This window comes from Trachemys scripta, chromosome 6 (genome assembly GCF_013100865.1).
Source record: "Trachemys scripta elegans isolate TJP31775 chromosome 6, CAS_Tse_1.0, whole genome shotgun sequence".
Taxonomy (NCBI): Eukaryota; Metazoa; Chordata; order Testudines; family Emydidae; genus Trachemys; species Trachemys scripta.
This window is the reverse complement of record NC_048303.1, coordinates 100,120,975-100,137,387: the sequence shown is the minus strand read 5'-3', so window position 1 is coordinate 100,137,387 and position 16,413 is coordinate 100,120,975. Positions and strand designations below refer to the sequence as shown.

General features: G+C 40.3%; 1 protein-coding gene across 8 annotated transcripts in view; it reads left to right on the top strand.

Annotated features, from left to right (window-relative positions):
* Positions 1-16,413, top strand: part of ADAMTSL1 (ADAMTS like 1) — a 714,047-nt gene that overhangs the window by 471,397 nt on the left and 226,237 nt on the right. For 7 of the 8 annotated variants that reach the window (XR_004646076.1, XM_034773212.1, XM_034773214.1 and 4 more), the window contains one exon: positions 8,658-8,785. The exons of the other annotated variant lie outside the window; for it this stretch is intronic. Coding sequence is in view for 6 of the 7 variants with exons in the window: in XM_034773212.1 (XP_034629103.1) it covers positions 8,658-8,785 (128 nt within the window). In the remaining variant the exon portion in view is untranslated. The remainder of the gene's footprint in view (positions 1-8,657; positions 8,786-16,413) is intronic. 8 annotated transcript variants of the gene reach the window in all.

Below are 16,413 nucleotides of genomic sequence, written 5' to 3'. Positions count from 1 at the left end.
GAGCCAGCTTGTACTCTTCTGTCTATTGGATCATGCATGTCTGGTGTTTACACTTGTGCAGAATGAGTAAAATACAGAAGAGCATTGTAACTTTCATCTGTGTGAGCGCGCTTTCTCTCTCTCTTATTCTCGCTCACGTTGCCCAGTGGTGTCTATTTTTCGGTGGTTAAGCGGAATGAGAGTGTGACTGATTTTATAAGGCATTGTTATAACATATTACGGTGAGCATAGTGTGCCACATATTGAAGTAATACAGTGTCAGCGCCATACTCTGCCAACCTCCCTCTCTGCGCCCCCTGCCTCCCAGCTTGGCTGCTGCTCTTTAAAGGGGAACAAGTGAGCTCACCTTTGGCACATTTCTCCTGGGATACAACCATCAGTCCAGCTGTGGGAAACGATTATTTGGATCTTAAATAAATCAATTTTTTTTACTTATTGCTGTGGACTAGTGCATGCATTATAAATATTAAAAATTATAAATTATAAGTCTGCAGAAGAGAAGAATGAGGGGGGATTTGATAGCTGCTTTCAACTACCTGAAAGGGGGTTCCAAAGAGGATGGATCTAGACTGTTCTCAGTGGTAGCAGATGACAGAACAAGGAGTAGCGGTCTCAAATTGCAGTGGAGGAGGTTTAGGTTGGATATTAGGGAAAACTTTTTCACTAGGAGAGTAGTGAAGCACTGAAATGGATTACCTAGGGAGGTGGTGGAATTTCCTTCCTTAGAGGTTTTTAAAGTCAGGCTTGACAAAGCCCTGGCTGGGATGATTTAGTTGGGGATTGGTCCATCTTTGAGCAGGGGGTTGGACTAGATGACCTCCTGAGGTCCCTTCCAACCCCGATATTCTGTGATTCCTTCCATGGTACTTGCCAGAAAACTAAGTGCTTTCCAGGGGTTTGTGTAGTTTTCTAAGCAGCAACATCCTTTTGATTGGGCAATATACAGTAAATCATACCTCTTCTAACAGAGTGGTTGTCATGAAACAACCCCACGTGTGGGCTGCTAACAACAACAGTGGACAGCTAACTGTTTACTTTTTAAAGTAAAACTTCTGTGCAAGCAAAACTCCATTTGCATTCAGTAGCTTTGTGTGTGCAAGGAGCCAAAAATCAAGCTCTTACAGTTTGTGAAACTCTCTTGAAAGTTGGCAGGCTGGCAACTCTGAATTCTGTAGTCTTCTATTTAGCCTTAGAAGAGAAACAGAGGGGGGAACAGAAATTCAAGCAACTCTACGCCGCTTCCCCATCCTTTCATCCTGACCTGAAGTAAGCACCTCTGGGGTAAGAGGCTAGTTCAGTCTTCACACCCATTCAGTCCTTGCAACTCCACTGAGTTTGCCATCAGTGGGTCACCTGTTGTGGTGGTGGTGGTTTCCATGAAATGGGCATGTGTCCATTAGAAGCTGGACTGAGACTACTAATGCATTTCACAGAAGTGCCTGGTGATTTTTGATAACCACTATGCTCCTGCTATGATGAGATATGCAGAATGGTAACATATATTTTGGTACAGCTGATGTACATCACTATTGTGGTACGGTATCATAGTGTACAAATCTTTTTTGTGCCTAAATATAGTAAACGTGCTCTGGTCACTGGAAACACTGTTAGAATATTTGATTCATGAGATTTCCAGAGAAAATAACCCAGAAAGTTCCAACAGCTAGTCAGAAATGCCTTAGCAACTAACTTTTTGTTTGACAGTAATTATCAATATTAATTCAACTGGCTGTGAAGTTATCTTCTAGCTTTGCCTTCTGTCAAAAAAACAGATTTCCAAGCAATTTCCTAGCCAAGCTTTAATGAAGCTGTCACCTTGGATGGAACACAAGAAAGATGCACAATATTTTGCAAGTGAAAATTTGTAAAACATATATTTACAGTGGGGAAAATTTTGAATTTTTTATTCCTTACAAAAGGATGAGGTCACTTATCCCATCTCCTAACATTATGCACCTAGATAAGCCCTGAGTGCAGTTACTTCTTGACACACTAGAGACAGCATCGTTATACTGTAGCAAATTCATGACCTGTCAGACATACCCGAAGAATAAGAAACACCCACAATTGCAAAAGAGAGTGAATACATAGCCTGGCAGAAACCCGTGTAGAGATATAACTGTGTGTGTCTGGAGGGAGAGGAGGGCTTTATATGGAAAAAATATTTTTTTCTGTTACTGGCTTCATTTCTGCAGTAGCAAAAGACAAGTTTGGGCAATGGCCTCAGAGGAGCCTTGCGTACTGTCACTGACAGATCATCATGTCCCCAAAAGTGGGGCTGTGATAAGAACCAGATGATCTGAATTTCCCAACCAAAACCAGCAGCAGTTGTCATCTGGGAAATAGCTGTGACTCAGATTCCACATCAGCATCCTCATCCGTCAGTGGGCTAATGGCATTTTCAATGGGCTCTGTTACTGGTTCATCTCTAGAACTCACTGGCTGCTTGGAGGATACGACTCCAGCTGCAATTTACTGGAGGAGGAGGAAAATCTGAACTAAACTTATGTGTTCTACATTTGTATGTGGTGGTCTCTGTGTGACACGGGCAAATGGTTGGTTTCAATAGGTTTCCCATTTCAAACAGAATTTTTAATTGAATTCCAGTATGTGAACACGTCATTTATTTTCTTAGGGATGGGCTTCTTTTATAGAGCTTAGAATATTAATTGAGGTCTTGCTCCCCATCCCATTCTCCCGTCACACACACTGAAGAAACATGGTTCTCTCACAATGGACACAGCTCCTGTTTGGCAGGGTGGCTGCTGTAACTCAAGGGGTGTGACATTTGGGTTGTATCACATACTACTCCAAATGGTTTAAGTGACTATTACGTGCTGTGTATTAGGGGAGGGAAGACCTGTTGTTCTGCAACTAACATGAAAACCAGAAGACCATGTAATAAACAGTCCTTCAAGGCAGATTGTTAAACAATGAAGATGCGGTTTTCTGAGAAGCCTAAGGGAAACCCTGGGGTAGCTCATGGCACCCAGCTCCTACTGAGTTTATTGTGATTTGGGTGCCTAACTCCCTTAGATTCCTTTGAAAAACCCAGTCTATTTATCTGCTAGGTGAAGGTTTTGTATAGCTCTGTAGTTTAAAACCTGATTCTCCTTTGTAAGGCTCTGGGACCATGTGCCCTGTGCATTCACCACTCTTTATGTATGCGCCTGATTCATCCAGCTTTCATAATCACTAGTGATGGGGATTTCTCTGACTCCTTAAAGAATTTTTCAATGTTCACTTTCCTTTCTTCTGGCGGGGGTCTGTTGCTATGTCCCATGGTAGTTACAGGATCAGTCCTAGGTGAAGTGTATGTTAAGGCAATGAAGTACACCTCTATCCCGATATAACGCGACCCGATATAACACGAATTCAGATATAACACGGTAAAGCGTTCCCCGGGGGGCGGGGCTGCGCACTCCAGTGGATCAAAGCAAGTTCGATATAACGCGGTTTCACCTATAACGCGGTAAGATTTTTTGGCTCCCGAGGACAGCGTTATATCGGGGTAGAGGTGTACAAGGAAAGATCTGCTTTCAGTTAATTTTTACTGCTTGTTATTTGTAAGCTTTGTTGGGAATTTCTTGCATGAGGTGATATTTCTGCAGTTGCTATCTCAGATGTTGGGGCAAATATAACAAATAATTGAAATGACTGTAGACAAATCAGTGGATGGCTAAAAGGGAGATCAAACTGAGTCCTGATTATGACTGCCAGCATGAGGAAAACCCTTGGAAACATACAATGAGCCATGCTCAGAGTCTGCATTCTGGGCAATTGGCATATAGTGCTGTTTAGAGAAACATCAACCTGAAGGAAAGCAACCAGCAGCTTATAAAGGCTTTTCTAAGAAGGAAATATGTGCTAGTTGAAGGGAGCTTCAAATGGTGGCAGAATTTCTCAGCTGCTCTGGCGTGGGATAGTCCTGCTGCTTCTCATCTGCTAAAGAATTCTATGGTAATGGTTGAAATATTACAAAAGTGTATAGTAGCATAACTAGAATGTTCTGGCCTAATAATGTAGAGGTTGTTTTTTTAATATGCATTCTTCAGTTTAGTCAAATCTGCTTTCTAGAGTCATGTGGGACTCAAATTATTTTCCTTGGGGTATAAATGTTGTCTTAAATCTGTACTGTACAGTAAATCCTTAAGTTTTAATGCCATAAACCAAAAAAGAAAATAGATTCAACTGGCTTAAACTACATATATGTTTATATTCCAGGCTCTTCAAATTTGCAATAAACAAACGATTTTAGATTTGAAATACCTTGGATTTGTTTCTCAAATGCACAGTTCAGAGGAGGGAAATTCACTTTACTTTCTTTAACATTAAACATGGAGTGAGTTGAAAATGAACTATGTTTATTCCACTTGTTAAAAGTTTTCTTGTTAAAAGAAAACTTGGAGCCTGTTCCAACTTGAGATCACATGCTTTCTGGGAATATATAGGTCTTATAACAAATCTTGGAATGCAAATAACTGGCACCTGAATCTCTTCTGGGTGGGTGTGCAATTTATTTCAGATAAATTTGGACCCTTCGCATGTCTAGTTGAGCTGCTTGTAACTTGTGATGAGGTTAGAGTCCTCAGTTATGTGGCTTCACCTTGCAACCCTGTTTAGCTGCTCTTCAGAGAGGACTTGATACCAGTGCTGAATAATTAGCACATGTATCTGTATGCAATTTGATGATATTTGTTTCTTTGAAAAATAGAAACAAGCAGCACACATTTTTGTTTTATGAAGCTGGTAGCCAGGAAGCTGCCAGTTGAAATAACTTCAGTGAACTGGCACCTAGCTATTCTCTTCTCACATGTAAAGGCTAAAAAGATTGCATCGAGGGGATGGAATGCATCTGGGAATCTATTGCATGTGTGATCTTTTGCAGCTGGGGGGTGGATTGGCTATAGTCAAGAGTTTAATCCCTTATCATACTCATTTTAATTGCTGCATTTATTCCTAGCAATTATAGGGTTGATTCAAAATTAAGTTGAGCTGCATTTTCATAAAGATGAGAAAGAGAGGATAGAATTTAGTGTGACTAATCAGTATAATACACACAATGGTTGGATCTAGTGTTCTCTCTCACTAAATTAATTCAGTCTGTTTTTTACAGCTGGTGGATCCAAAGCAAAACAACATAGTACTGCATGGTCATGGTGGTTAAAACATGATTCAGTTACCCATCTAAATTAGAACCTGCTCTTAAGAAAGCTACATCTGGAGAAGAAAGTGCTGCACCTGTTTTAGACACATTTCTAGTATCCTTGCCATGTAGCAGAGTTGAAATGGAGATTGGCCACATCCTCAAAACCACCACACAATTTGGCATGACAAGCAACCTCAGCATGGGAGAGGTCCGGGAATGGAGTAGTAGGGTCACAATTAAGGAGCTTTAGTAGAGCTGCATGAGAAAAGCTTGCCCACTGTATGCTTCTGGCTCAAGCCAGTGATCCCTCAGTCATTAGATTCACTTGCTTATCTCTTTAAGAAGATCCAAACAAAGACATTTACTCATCACATCCTCTTTTGCACTCCACCTTAAAAATTGTGCTGGGGCCTGCTTGCAGCCTGTTATTTTAAAGTCTGATCCAAAGTCCACTAAACATAATGGGAGTTTTTGCATTGACTTCAGTGGGCTTTGGATAGGCCCTTAATGCCCTCTTGAAAGGGGTGTACTAGGAGGATCTGGCATCATGAGTATCATGTCAAGTGGATAGAGGTTGCTTCAGAATTGAAAAGGCGACTGTATCCTGCTCTGTTTACTTGGGGGGCGGGACTCTACAGACATGTATATTTCAAAATGTATTCTCTAATTTAAAAAAAAAACTGTTATGCAAGGGGGGGATAGCTCAGTGGTTTGAGCATTGGCCTGCTAAACCCAGGGTTGTGAGTTCAATCCTTGAGGGGGCCATTTAGGGAACGGGGGTAAAAAACTGTCTGGGGATTGGTCCTGCTTTGAGCAGGGGGTTGGACTAGATGACCTCCTGAGGTCCCTTCCAACCCTGATGTTCTATGATTCTATGCCTCTAAGGATACATGAGCAATAGTGTCAGGAATGCAGCACCAGTGCCATTGCAAGGGTCCAGCGGACAATGGTATTATATGTCTTTTCCGTCAGCCCTGCACCTTAGCCTCACCACTGACTCAGGGCTTCCTTTAAAAACAAACAGCTGTATTCAGTGCTGCTGCTGGAGAGTAACAACTTGCTTTTTCACGCATGTGGCCCATATATATGTGACTCATTTTCCAAGAGTGGGCTTGGACTGTGTAAGATAAAAAAACAAGTACAGAGATGCAGAAGAAAAATTGGCTTGATCACTGCCCTGAAAATCTTATTTTTTCTTAACAGTTGCCAATTTATGGCCTGGTTCTGATCTCACACTGGTTTAACACCATTGACTTCCACAGGGTAACTGCTGATTCAAACCAGTGTCCGTGAAAGTAGAATCAGGCCTTTGGAGTGAATATAACAATATGATTTGATTATCACTTCAACCTGTGCAGTCTAAGTATTTTTACATGAACTAAATTGTTAGTCAAGTGCAGTTTCCATATACCCCCACCCATGTAACTGAGGGCAAAATTGGGCCTTCAAAACTTAAGCAATTTTTTTAATTATAAATATTTACTTGTTACTTTTTTCAGAAAGGGGCTCTTCAGAAGGCATCAGAGAATTAGAAAACATCTATTCTCTGTTAATCGATTTAGCCCTTTGGTGCCTTTAGAGATTGCAGAATAACTGTGTTCCTAGAGAAGCAACACCTGAATTGCCATATGGATATTTGTGGCAATAAAACTAAAAGGAATGCCTTGAAAAAAGGTGTAATGCTTTCATATGTGCTCTGCAGCACAGCATGCATAGGGTTAATCAATTATTTCACAAAGTGTAAGCTACCCATAACTTTTCTTAACACATGTCGAAGTAATAAGGGGTCTTATTGTAAGACACTTGTAGCAACAACTTCTTAAAGGAAAACAAATGCAGAAACCACTATGTAACAACTAGAATAAAGTAGGAAGAATAGAGTCCCATCAAATAAAGTGAACTCATACCGTAATATACAGGAGAGTTTAATAGCGTACTGATCATTGTGAAAATCAGACATTTCTGTAATGTTAATCTATTTAATATCGTGAATTAACACAGGCATAGGAACGCACACGAACTGAGTACCAAATTCATCTCCGTGTAAATGGGTGCAACTCCAGTGAAGGCAATCTGCTTTGTCTCTTTTCTACAGTTTTCATTTCCCCCTTATTTGGTTGTTAAGGACATACAGTGTACCACTAAGTCATGGTGAATTGTTTGTACTCAAGTAACTAATATGAGAGTGGTTACGCTAATACCAAAGTTAAGCCTCTGAGCATTCCTGTGTGATCTAGATGTGTCCAGATGCTTGAGCAGAGCCAGCTGAGCTCGGTGTTGGGGCATTGTATAAAAGTGCTGTCTTCTCTTCAGCCAGCCTTGTTTCTGGGTGCTTACCCTGTATAATATATGACTGTGAGAACATATACTACAGCACACCCTGCCATCTCTGATAGGATTAGAAAATTCCCATTTTAGAACATTCCCTCAGTATGAATAATTAGGATAAATAATTAACTCTTGGTTCTTGCATTACAAACAATGGTACCTTTACACTGAATAACACATTTCTCACACTGTAAGTCCCAGTTGGTTAACAGTTTTAAAGACTGAGGGCAGCAGGCATAATGCCCAACTCAGTAGATATTGAGGGTTTGAATTTGGATGTAGATCTAGGTTTGTGATATGTTCTAAGGCTGTTCTGAATAGACATATACGTAACTGTTCACCGCCCCAGATCAGTCAATGCTTTCTCTTCTGCCTGTGAATAACACTGGAGTCTTTGCCAGGTTTCAGATTTCATTACAAAAGTTGTACATAGTTCTGTTTATGATGATAAAGTGATTTCTATGTTGATCTGTCTCTGCTTCCGAGAAGAATCCCTGCAGATTTACAGCTAACACAGGTTCCCAGACTACTATACAAGTGGTTAGTAATGATGCTTAAGATGGTCCTCTGCAAAAGTTCCCCCTTATTTTTGTTCATTCCGCTAGTCTGTTCTAAATACAATTAAAATGCAGCATTCTTTAGGGATGGCTCAAAGTGCAATGAGCCAGTTTTTCAATGAGTACTTTAGTTGGCCTCCATTTGTACACATATACTTTACAAGCCCAATCACCTGCACAGATTATGGAATTTCGCCTCAAAAAACCAATTGTCCAAAGGGGCTTTGTTTTCTTCTTTTCTAGTGCAGCAAAAATGCTCTCATGAACAATCCTGTATTTTTTTCTTCTGCCCTAATGACAGCCCCCTTCTCCACAAGCACAGAAAATGCCTGATCTCACTGCTGTATAAAATGCTCTTTCATATTAATCCTCCCGTCTCGAGGCTGGGATGGAATGTGAACACTAAAAGGATGAAATTAGGTACCTTAAATACCCACCTACTGCGAACACCACATTAATGCCCAGCAGTTAGGAATTTCAGCAAAACATCTTTCTGCAGGGTCTGCTAAGACCTGCAGCATATCTGATATGCAGAAAGACTAAGTGAATTACAATAAGATTGATCTAAAACAAGTTTTTCTTCACTAATCTCCTGGGTTATGTTTTTTTTCCCCCTCTTCTAGAGTTCCAGAACAGCTCGGTCTGAAGAAGACCGAGATACACTGTGGGATGCCTGGGGTTCATGGAGTGAATGTTCACGCACTTGTGGAGGAGGGGCTTCCTATTCACTCAGACGCTGCCTGAGCAGCAAGTAAGTTGATAAATGCTTTTATCTTAGCAGTGGGAGAACTCAACACGCTGACATATGTCACAGCATAAAGAGCAGTGGATGTGTTGGATGGTGCTGAAATTTCAGCCTCAGTGGAAGAAGGTTGCTTTTTTTTTTTTTATTCAGGCAACCAGCCAGCAGGTTTGATAGTCCACTATACCATTTAAAATATGAAACTCATAGAGGAACAAAAGTTTTCTGCACAGTTTTACCTAAGCATACTGTACCTTGCCAGCTATTGAAAAGTGAAACTCCCATGCACCATCTGTGTTTGAGTGGTAATCCTTTTCACACCCACATACTGAACTGGAGCTAATTCTCCAGGTTTAGCACCCTAAAATCTTTAGCAGCATAGAGATTGTAAATGCATCACATAGACACAAAATTATATATTGGGCTGTATAAGTGAGAATGATAACAGCTCTACAGATGGTATTCTTCAAATTTACCAGAGTTCCCTAAAAACAGTTCATGCAATAAAGTCTCCTTCCATCACAGGCTATGATAAAATTACCAAATAGTTATGAGAGGCAGCATGCAGCAGTAGTCAGGACACTTGGCTGAAAGATGGAAGAACTGGGTTCTATTTCTGCTACTGATATGCTGTGGGACCTTGGGGAAATCGCTTAACCTATCTGTGCCTCAGTTTCCCATTCTGTAAAATGTAGATGAAAGCACTTTGTACTATTGATAAGCATTATTTCTGAAATATTTCTAGTAAGTATTATTTACATCGACTCAAGTCAGTATAGCCCTCATAAGCCAAGCCTACGTGATCAGTATAAATAGGCATCTGCTAGAGAAGGGTATGAAGAAAAACTCCAGATGTAACTTTTGTGGCTTAAAACTCATCTCCGACACCTTTTATATTGTAGCACATGAACATAATATAATTTTCCATCCTGCATATGTTTACTTTCATGTACCGATGAAATTAAAACATGTAATAAAACAAATCAAGAAAAGCATTCTCTGAAAGTGTTGCATAGGTCTGATATTACAACACATAACACTGCTTAGCAAAGACATGAGATGGCATAAGACATTGTATCACAAGACAAAAATAAAACATTATGTGTTTTAGCATCAGATCTAGACAGCACAGAGACTAGAGTTGACTCTCCTGGTACCTGTAATTACTAGGCTGATGTGTAGAGTGCTCTGTCTGATAAGTGAGTGCCCCATAAAGTCAAATAGAAAACTGTATATTTCCATTCCCTCCCTGGGTAAAACTGCCAGCGGATTGTTCTGCTTCTATACTGAAAGCCAAATTCTTGTCCCTGTGCAAAGCCTCAGCACACAGACTCAGGAGATGTCAGGATGGGAACCTTCTCTACCCAACCATACTTCGGAGTCAAAGAGTGGCTCTCACGCATGCAAGACGTCAAGCATGCTATTGAGTCCAGCTTAAGGTAGCATCTGTTACACGCCACATGCCCTTATGTGGGGATTGATGTCTGGCAAGAGGATCTGTGTAATGTCTGGGCTTCCTGGCCACACCTCTGTCCCCCGCCCCACCCAACTACCTTCAGTGTTGTGTTAGAGGGAGGAGCAGTGATCAATGTTCCATAGTGCACAAGGATGTGTGAAATTCACCTATGCAGCCTCCTGTCCCTACATGCAACAGAACCACGGTGGATCTGCTACTACTTACGTCCTTGTGTTTAAATAAGGAGAAGGAAGGAGGAGAGTCAGAGAATGTCTATGGAATAAACTCATAAATCAGCTCCATTGTTGGTCTTTAATACAGTAGGTTTTCACTGCCCCATTCACACAGAATCAATTCTTCCTGCCTTATGAAACTAGATGAGAGCTTGTGTCCAATCAGAGATTGATCTCCATATTTTTAATGTGGAATGCAGGGGGTTATTACGTGCACAACTTCTGCTAGCCGGTAACAATAAATTGTAAACAGTAAAATTTGACCCGGAATTAGCACTGTCATAAATGTAAAACTGTTTTTCCTTTTTTTCTGGTTTGTATGCAGTTCCAAATTTTAAAAATGTTAAATGATTAATTTTTGTGCTGGGAAAGCATTTTACAATTTATAAAAAAAAAAATAAGCTGGTGGGGTGTAAGGGAGGGAGGAAAGAAACACACCCGAACATTGGGGATTTTGAAATAAACCTAAATACTTGACAGTTGAAAACCTGGCAAGACTATATGAAGAAATACCTGAGGGTATATGTGTGGGACAGTTCATTGCTTGATACATTTGATCACATTACAGAAATGTATATGCTATATAGAATTGTACAACAAATAACATTACAAGGAGGAAGCTAGAATTTTTTATACAAATTAAAAATTGGCAAGTTAGCTCAATGTTGTGGAACAAACCAACCCACAAAGCAAATCTAAAGATTTCTTCTCCTGTGAGGAATGTTCATGGTATGTGATGGCTCCCAGAATGGTAAGGGAAAACAGAGAGGGAGCCCATCTTTTCAGCTCTAAAGCTATGCAAAGAATACTTGCTCCATTTCTAAACAAAATGCAGCTGACTAACTGAAATCAATTTCTTTCCAACCTGCAGTTGCCAATGTTCTGATTGGTATCACAGTGCTCCTGCCCTTCGTTAGATTCAGTACTGTTTTGTTGTTAAGCCTTTGTGGCAATTGTGCAAGAATGAAGTGTTAGCTTGAAATTCTGTTTTCAGATCCCCATGGAAGATCCTAACTCTGACATTCTGATGCTCTTACGTTCAGCAAACTCCAATTAACGTCAGTGTTTGCATAAGTCAATAAAATAACATAATGGGTATGTAGGACTTAATTCTCTTCTCTGAGCTGCATGGTTTATCTCCAAACTAATATTCTGTGCAGAGCTACTTTTGATACCAGTGGGATATAAATACACGTACTATAGGAGGAGCAGAATATTGGAATTGAGCTCTGGTGTAAGGTTTTTGGTCGTTAAGTAAGAGATAATTAATTAGTAATGCAGCCAATTCCTTTTGAAAATGTGGTTTTAAATATAATGGCTAAATTCTGGTCTCAGTTATATGGTTACAACCCTTAGTGAAGTCAGTGGGGCTTGCACATGTGTAAATGAGAGAAGAGTTTGGCCAAATATATATTATTATATTACTGCATATTGCATGAGAAGAAAAGAGAGGGAAAATAATATCCACAAAAACAAAAGGGCTATTCTGTACTGCTTCTAATAGTTCTTACAAAATGCAAAGGAGAAATCATGAGAGAAGCTGTGGATTTTGATCTCGCTGTCACCCCCCCCCCCCAACCCCCCACATTTTGCTTGTATTTTGCATGTACAGTACATTTAAGATGTGGGACCCAGTTGTGTGATCCTTATTTGCATGTGGTCCAGTGGACAGCCCATTGGGCTGCGAGCCAGGGGAGCTGTGTTCTAATCTTGTCTCTGCGACTTTTGGGCAAGTCACTTTGCCTCTCTGTGTCTGTTTCCTCTCCCACACGTTCAGGCTTGTCTTTTAGACAATAAATTCTTCAGGGCGGTAACTGTCATACAGTGTATGTATGGACAGTGCATAGCACAAGGGGTCCTGATCTCTTTTGGGGACTACAGGAACTATTGTAATACCAGTAATAAAATAACTAAATTAGGAACACAGGCATTGTCAGACTGGTACAGACCGAGATTCCTCCAGTCCAGTATACTGTCTTTGATAGTGGCCAGCACCAGATGCCTCAGATGAAGATTAGAAACTCCCACATGTGATTTAATCTGCTCCATGAAGATGTTGTCCTAATCCATAGTAGTTAGATGGATTTAAATCCTGAAGCATGCGGCTTTTACTCCATTCAAATATTCTTTGTTAGCATTAATTTTTATAACTTTGGATATTCATGTTCTCTGTATAAATGTCTAATACCTCTTTGAATCTTACTAATTTATTTGCCTCAACAATCCCTGTAGCAGTGAGTTCCACAGTCTAATTTTATATGGAGTGAAAAAGTAGTTCCTTTTTTTTTAGTTTTGAATTTGCTATCTTTTCAGTTTCGTTGAATGTCCCCTTATTCTTATGTTGGGAGACAGGGAGAACAGAAGCTCCCAACCTGCCTTCTCTATACTGTGACTTGCCATTTGATTAGTAGTTTTATCATAAAAAATAAGACATCACAATATTAAAATATGGAGAAGAGATGACACATTCTCTAGATCTCGTTCTTGAGACTTAAGGTAAAGAGGATAGGTGAGGCACCCTGTATGCTAACAAAATGCCACAAAGTACTTAACTTGCAGTGTGGTGGCACAAGGCAGTATCAGCAATGGAGACCTGACGTAGGGAGATTCCACACACACCCTGGCACTGTGGGGATGATCTTCATGCAGTATCTCTACAGGTTTCCTTGAGAGGGGGATTAAGATTATGCTGCAACATGGCAGCCCTGGGAATGTCCAGTGGGTCCCCACATTACATGCATCCACTGATCTAAAATTCTCAGGTATGGGAGAGCAGCAGGTCACATCTGCTAGTCCTTCCTATGCCTTGTAATAGCAACCATGGCACTGCTTTCACACAGACAAAATTTGTATTAGCTGCTAAATACTGTGTTTATGGGAGCGCTAGAAATATATAGATAGACCAGATAGAAAAGCCCTTATACATGGGCTTGGCTCCGTTCCCCAGGATCTAGCCTTTATTTATTGCCTACTATAGGAACTGAAGTTATTTCAACACCCAACTGGAATGAAAATAACATTATATCCTTCAGCTTTGTGACTGTTAGAATAAGTGTACGTTGCAATCAAGTAAAGAATATTCCCAGCACGTGTGTTGATGCAAGTGGATTTGCACAGAAAAATAAGTGGCTGGGAACTCTTTGTATATTTCAAATCTATTTTGAGTCCAACTTTCATTGGAAATATTTTACAATTGCAAAGAGCTGTTACATCAGTTCTGCTCATCTAAATTCACCCCACCCTAATCCTATAAATACACAGGGAGCTCTGGAATTGAAGTTTGCATGTTAACAAGTGTTGCCATAATATTAAAATTATTCTACTGCTTCTGGTCTTGGCTGGAAGGTAAATGTGATTTTTCCCTCCCTATAATCTTCCAGATTCTTCATCAAGTTATAATAAGGAAGGAAGGAGGAGACATCAGGAAAGCAGAAACTCACGGGACTATACAAATGATTTTAGGAGATAATAGGTTAATTGAAAATCCAGAGTATTTGCTTAGAATTCCTAGCCATTATTGTTGCTGCTGTTTCCGGCAGAAGGATGGAACATGGCTGTGTGACTGTAAAGCAGAATGCTTAGTGGAATGTGAAATCCCATGGATACTGACCTGCTGAATCCGAGTTTAAGGGTCAAAATCCATTATCATCATTCTTTCTTCTAGGAAATCCTGTATAAACTGCTTAACAGGATGGAGGGTTTTCTTGACATTAGATGGGTGATATATGTGTGGAGGGAAAGAAAGTAAACATTAACATCTTCCTGCCAAGCTCTCCTCAGCACTAAAAGCAATGGGGGTGAGAAAGGGAAGGAATCCGCACGAGTGAGTCACAATCCTAGCATTGTTTAGTGTCTTCATGCTGGTCCAGTCACTTGTTTGAATTCATTTTTCCCTTATTTAAATCCCTCCCTTCCTTCCTGATGGTGACTTCTCCTTGGTAATACGTCCAAACCACAAATCCAGCTGCACCAGCTCCACTTGTTTTGCTAACTGAAATGGTCTCTGAATTCATCTGTCATTGGGGAGCAGTCCCATCCCACTCTTTTTTCACTAGCTGTTACAAGCGGTGCAAGGTATCCATTGAGCCAGATTGGCAGATGCACATCGCTCAGAGGGCTTGAAGATAGTGACATAGTGGGTTGGATTTTTAGGGCAGCGCTCAGCATTCCTATTATTACATATGGCAGAGTGGATCCAATGTCTCTGCTAAGTTAGAATGATCCTTGGTTCTACTCCAGCTTGATTCAGTCACTCAATATAGTAGCCATTGATAGACACCTTTTCTTTGTGGAGTGAGAGAGGATAAATGGCATACTTTTATGATGCCTGTATCCTGTGTAACATTTTTCCAGGACAGTGTCTAGCTGTGGATTTGTTACACCAGACACTAGATGTCATCTCTTCTTGATGCTGCAGATTATCAATTAAGGAATTAAAATAACCCAACCTCATATAGACCTGTGATTCTGAAACCGCTGTGTGTATGGTGCACTCACATGGTGCACTGGCTGCTTTAAAATGCAATATCAGAACAAGAATCCATTATAACAACACTATTTAACATTATGAATATGGTACACCAAGTACTTCTGAGTTTGATATATGTTATGCTACGTCTTGTTTAAGAACTGCTGCAATATATCCTTGGTTCTAAGGTCCATACCATAGTCTACTATCGTATTATTAACCTTGGTGCTCCAGCACTTTTTCCAAGCCTCAGTTCAGAATAACTGTTGAGGTCTATGCTCCTGATTTGTGGATGCAATCATGGACTTAGCTGTCTCAGTAATGTCAATTGCCAGAGCACCTGCAAAAATGTAGGCCTAGCTAACACTGGGCTAGAAATGTAGCCACATAAGGCTGGTGGCTATTATTGATGTAAAGAAGAAGAATAATCACAAGGTGGGAGGGTGATGATGATGGTCATCTCTGAAGTGCCCTTGTATAGCTTTATAATATGAGACTATACGTTGGGTCATATACAATGGGTGTATTTTCATATTTTCAGCATGAAACAAATGGCATAAAAACCAAATGACAAATTGAAGATAGGTTTATCTGTAATATCTTAACACAGATCACCACAAATTGTAAGAATTCTTTTATTGTAGTGTAAAGGAAACCTTAGGTTTAGGAAGATATAATGCATGTGTCCTTCCAGTACAACTGAGATGGGTAAGGTTTTTTCTCTCTGTCCCAAGACTCTATGTACAGAACTTATTTAGTAGAGAATGAAAAAAATTCTTTAGAAATAAAATTTCTATAGTTTTTTTTTTAAACCCACCTATAGAATTCTAAGAACATATGAAGTTCTGTATTAGATCAGAGAGTGGTCCATGTGGTCCAGTACCCTACTGCTGACAGAGGCTAGTAACATGCTTCAGAGGAGGGGGCACACTTGCTGTACTGCCCCCAGGAAAGTCTCCTCCTCCCTCCCCCAACTAGTTAGGGAGTTGGCTTATTCACAGAGGCATGAGGAATTATTGCCTTTCCACAACGCCTTATCATTTTAATGTTTACTGTTATAACTCTGGATATTTTTATTATTCATTAGAAATGTTTAATTTTGTTTTGACTTCTGGTAAACTCCTGGCGTGAATCAGACCTTGTGGCAGTGAATTCCATAGGCTTAATTATGCATTGCATGGAAAAAGGTTTCCTGGGCTCAGTTTTGAACATGACACCTTCTTTAACATGGCAGTCATTCTCCGTTAAGCTCTGCTTTTTTTTTTTTTTTTTTTGATCAGGGACCTTCTTAATGGAACTCCTACCCTGAGGATGACATCTGGAGTCCCTGAGGTATGTCTACACTGCAGTTAAACAGTGGCTGGCTCAAATTAGCTGACTTGGGCTAGCAGGGCTGCAGGGCTGTAAAATGGCAGTGTAGATGTTTGGGCTCGGGCTGGAGCCTGAGCTCTGGGACCCCATGAGAGGGGTGGATCCCAGA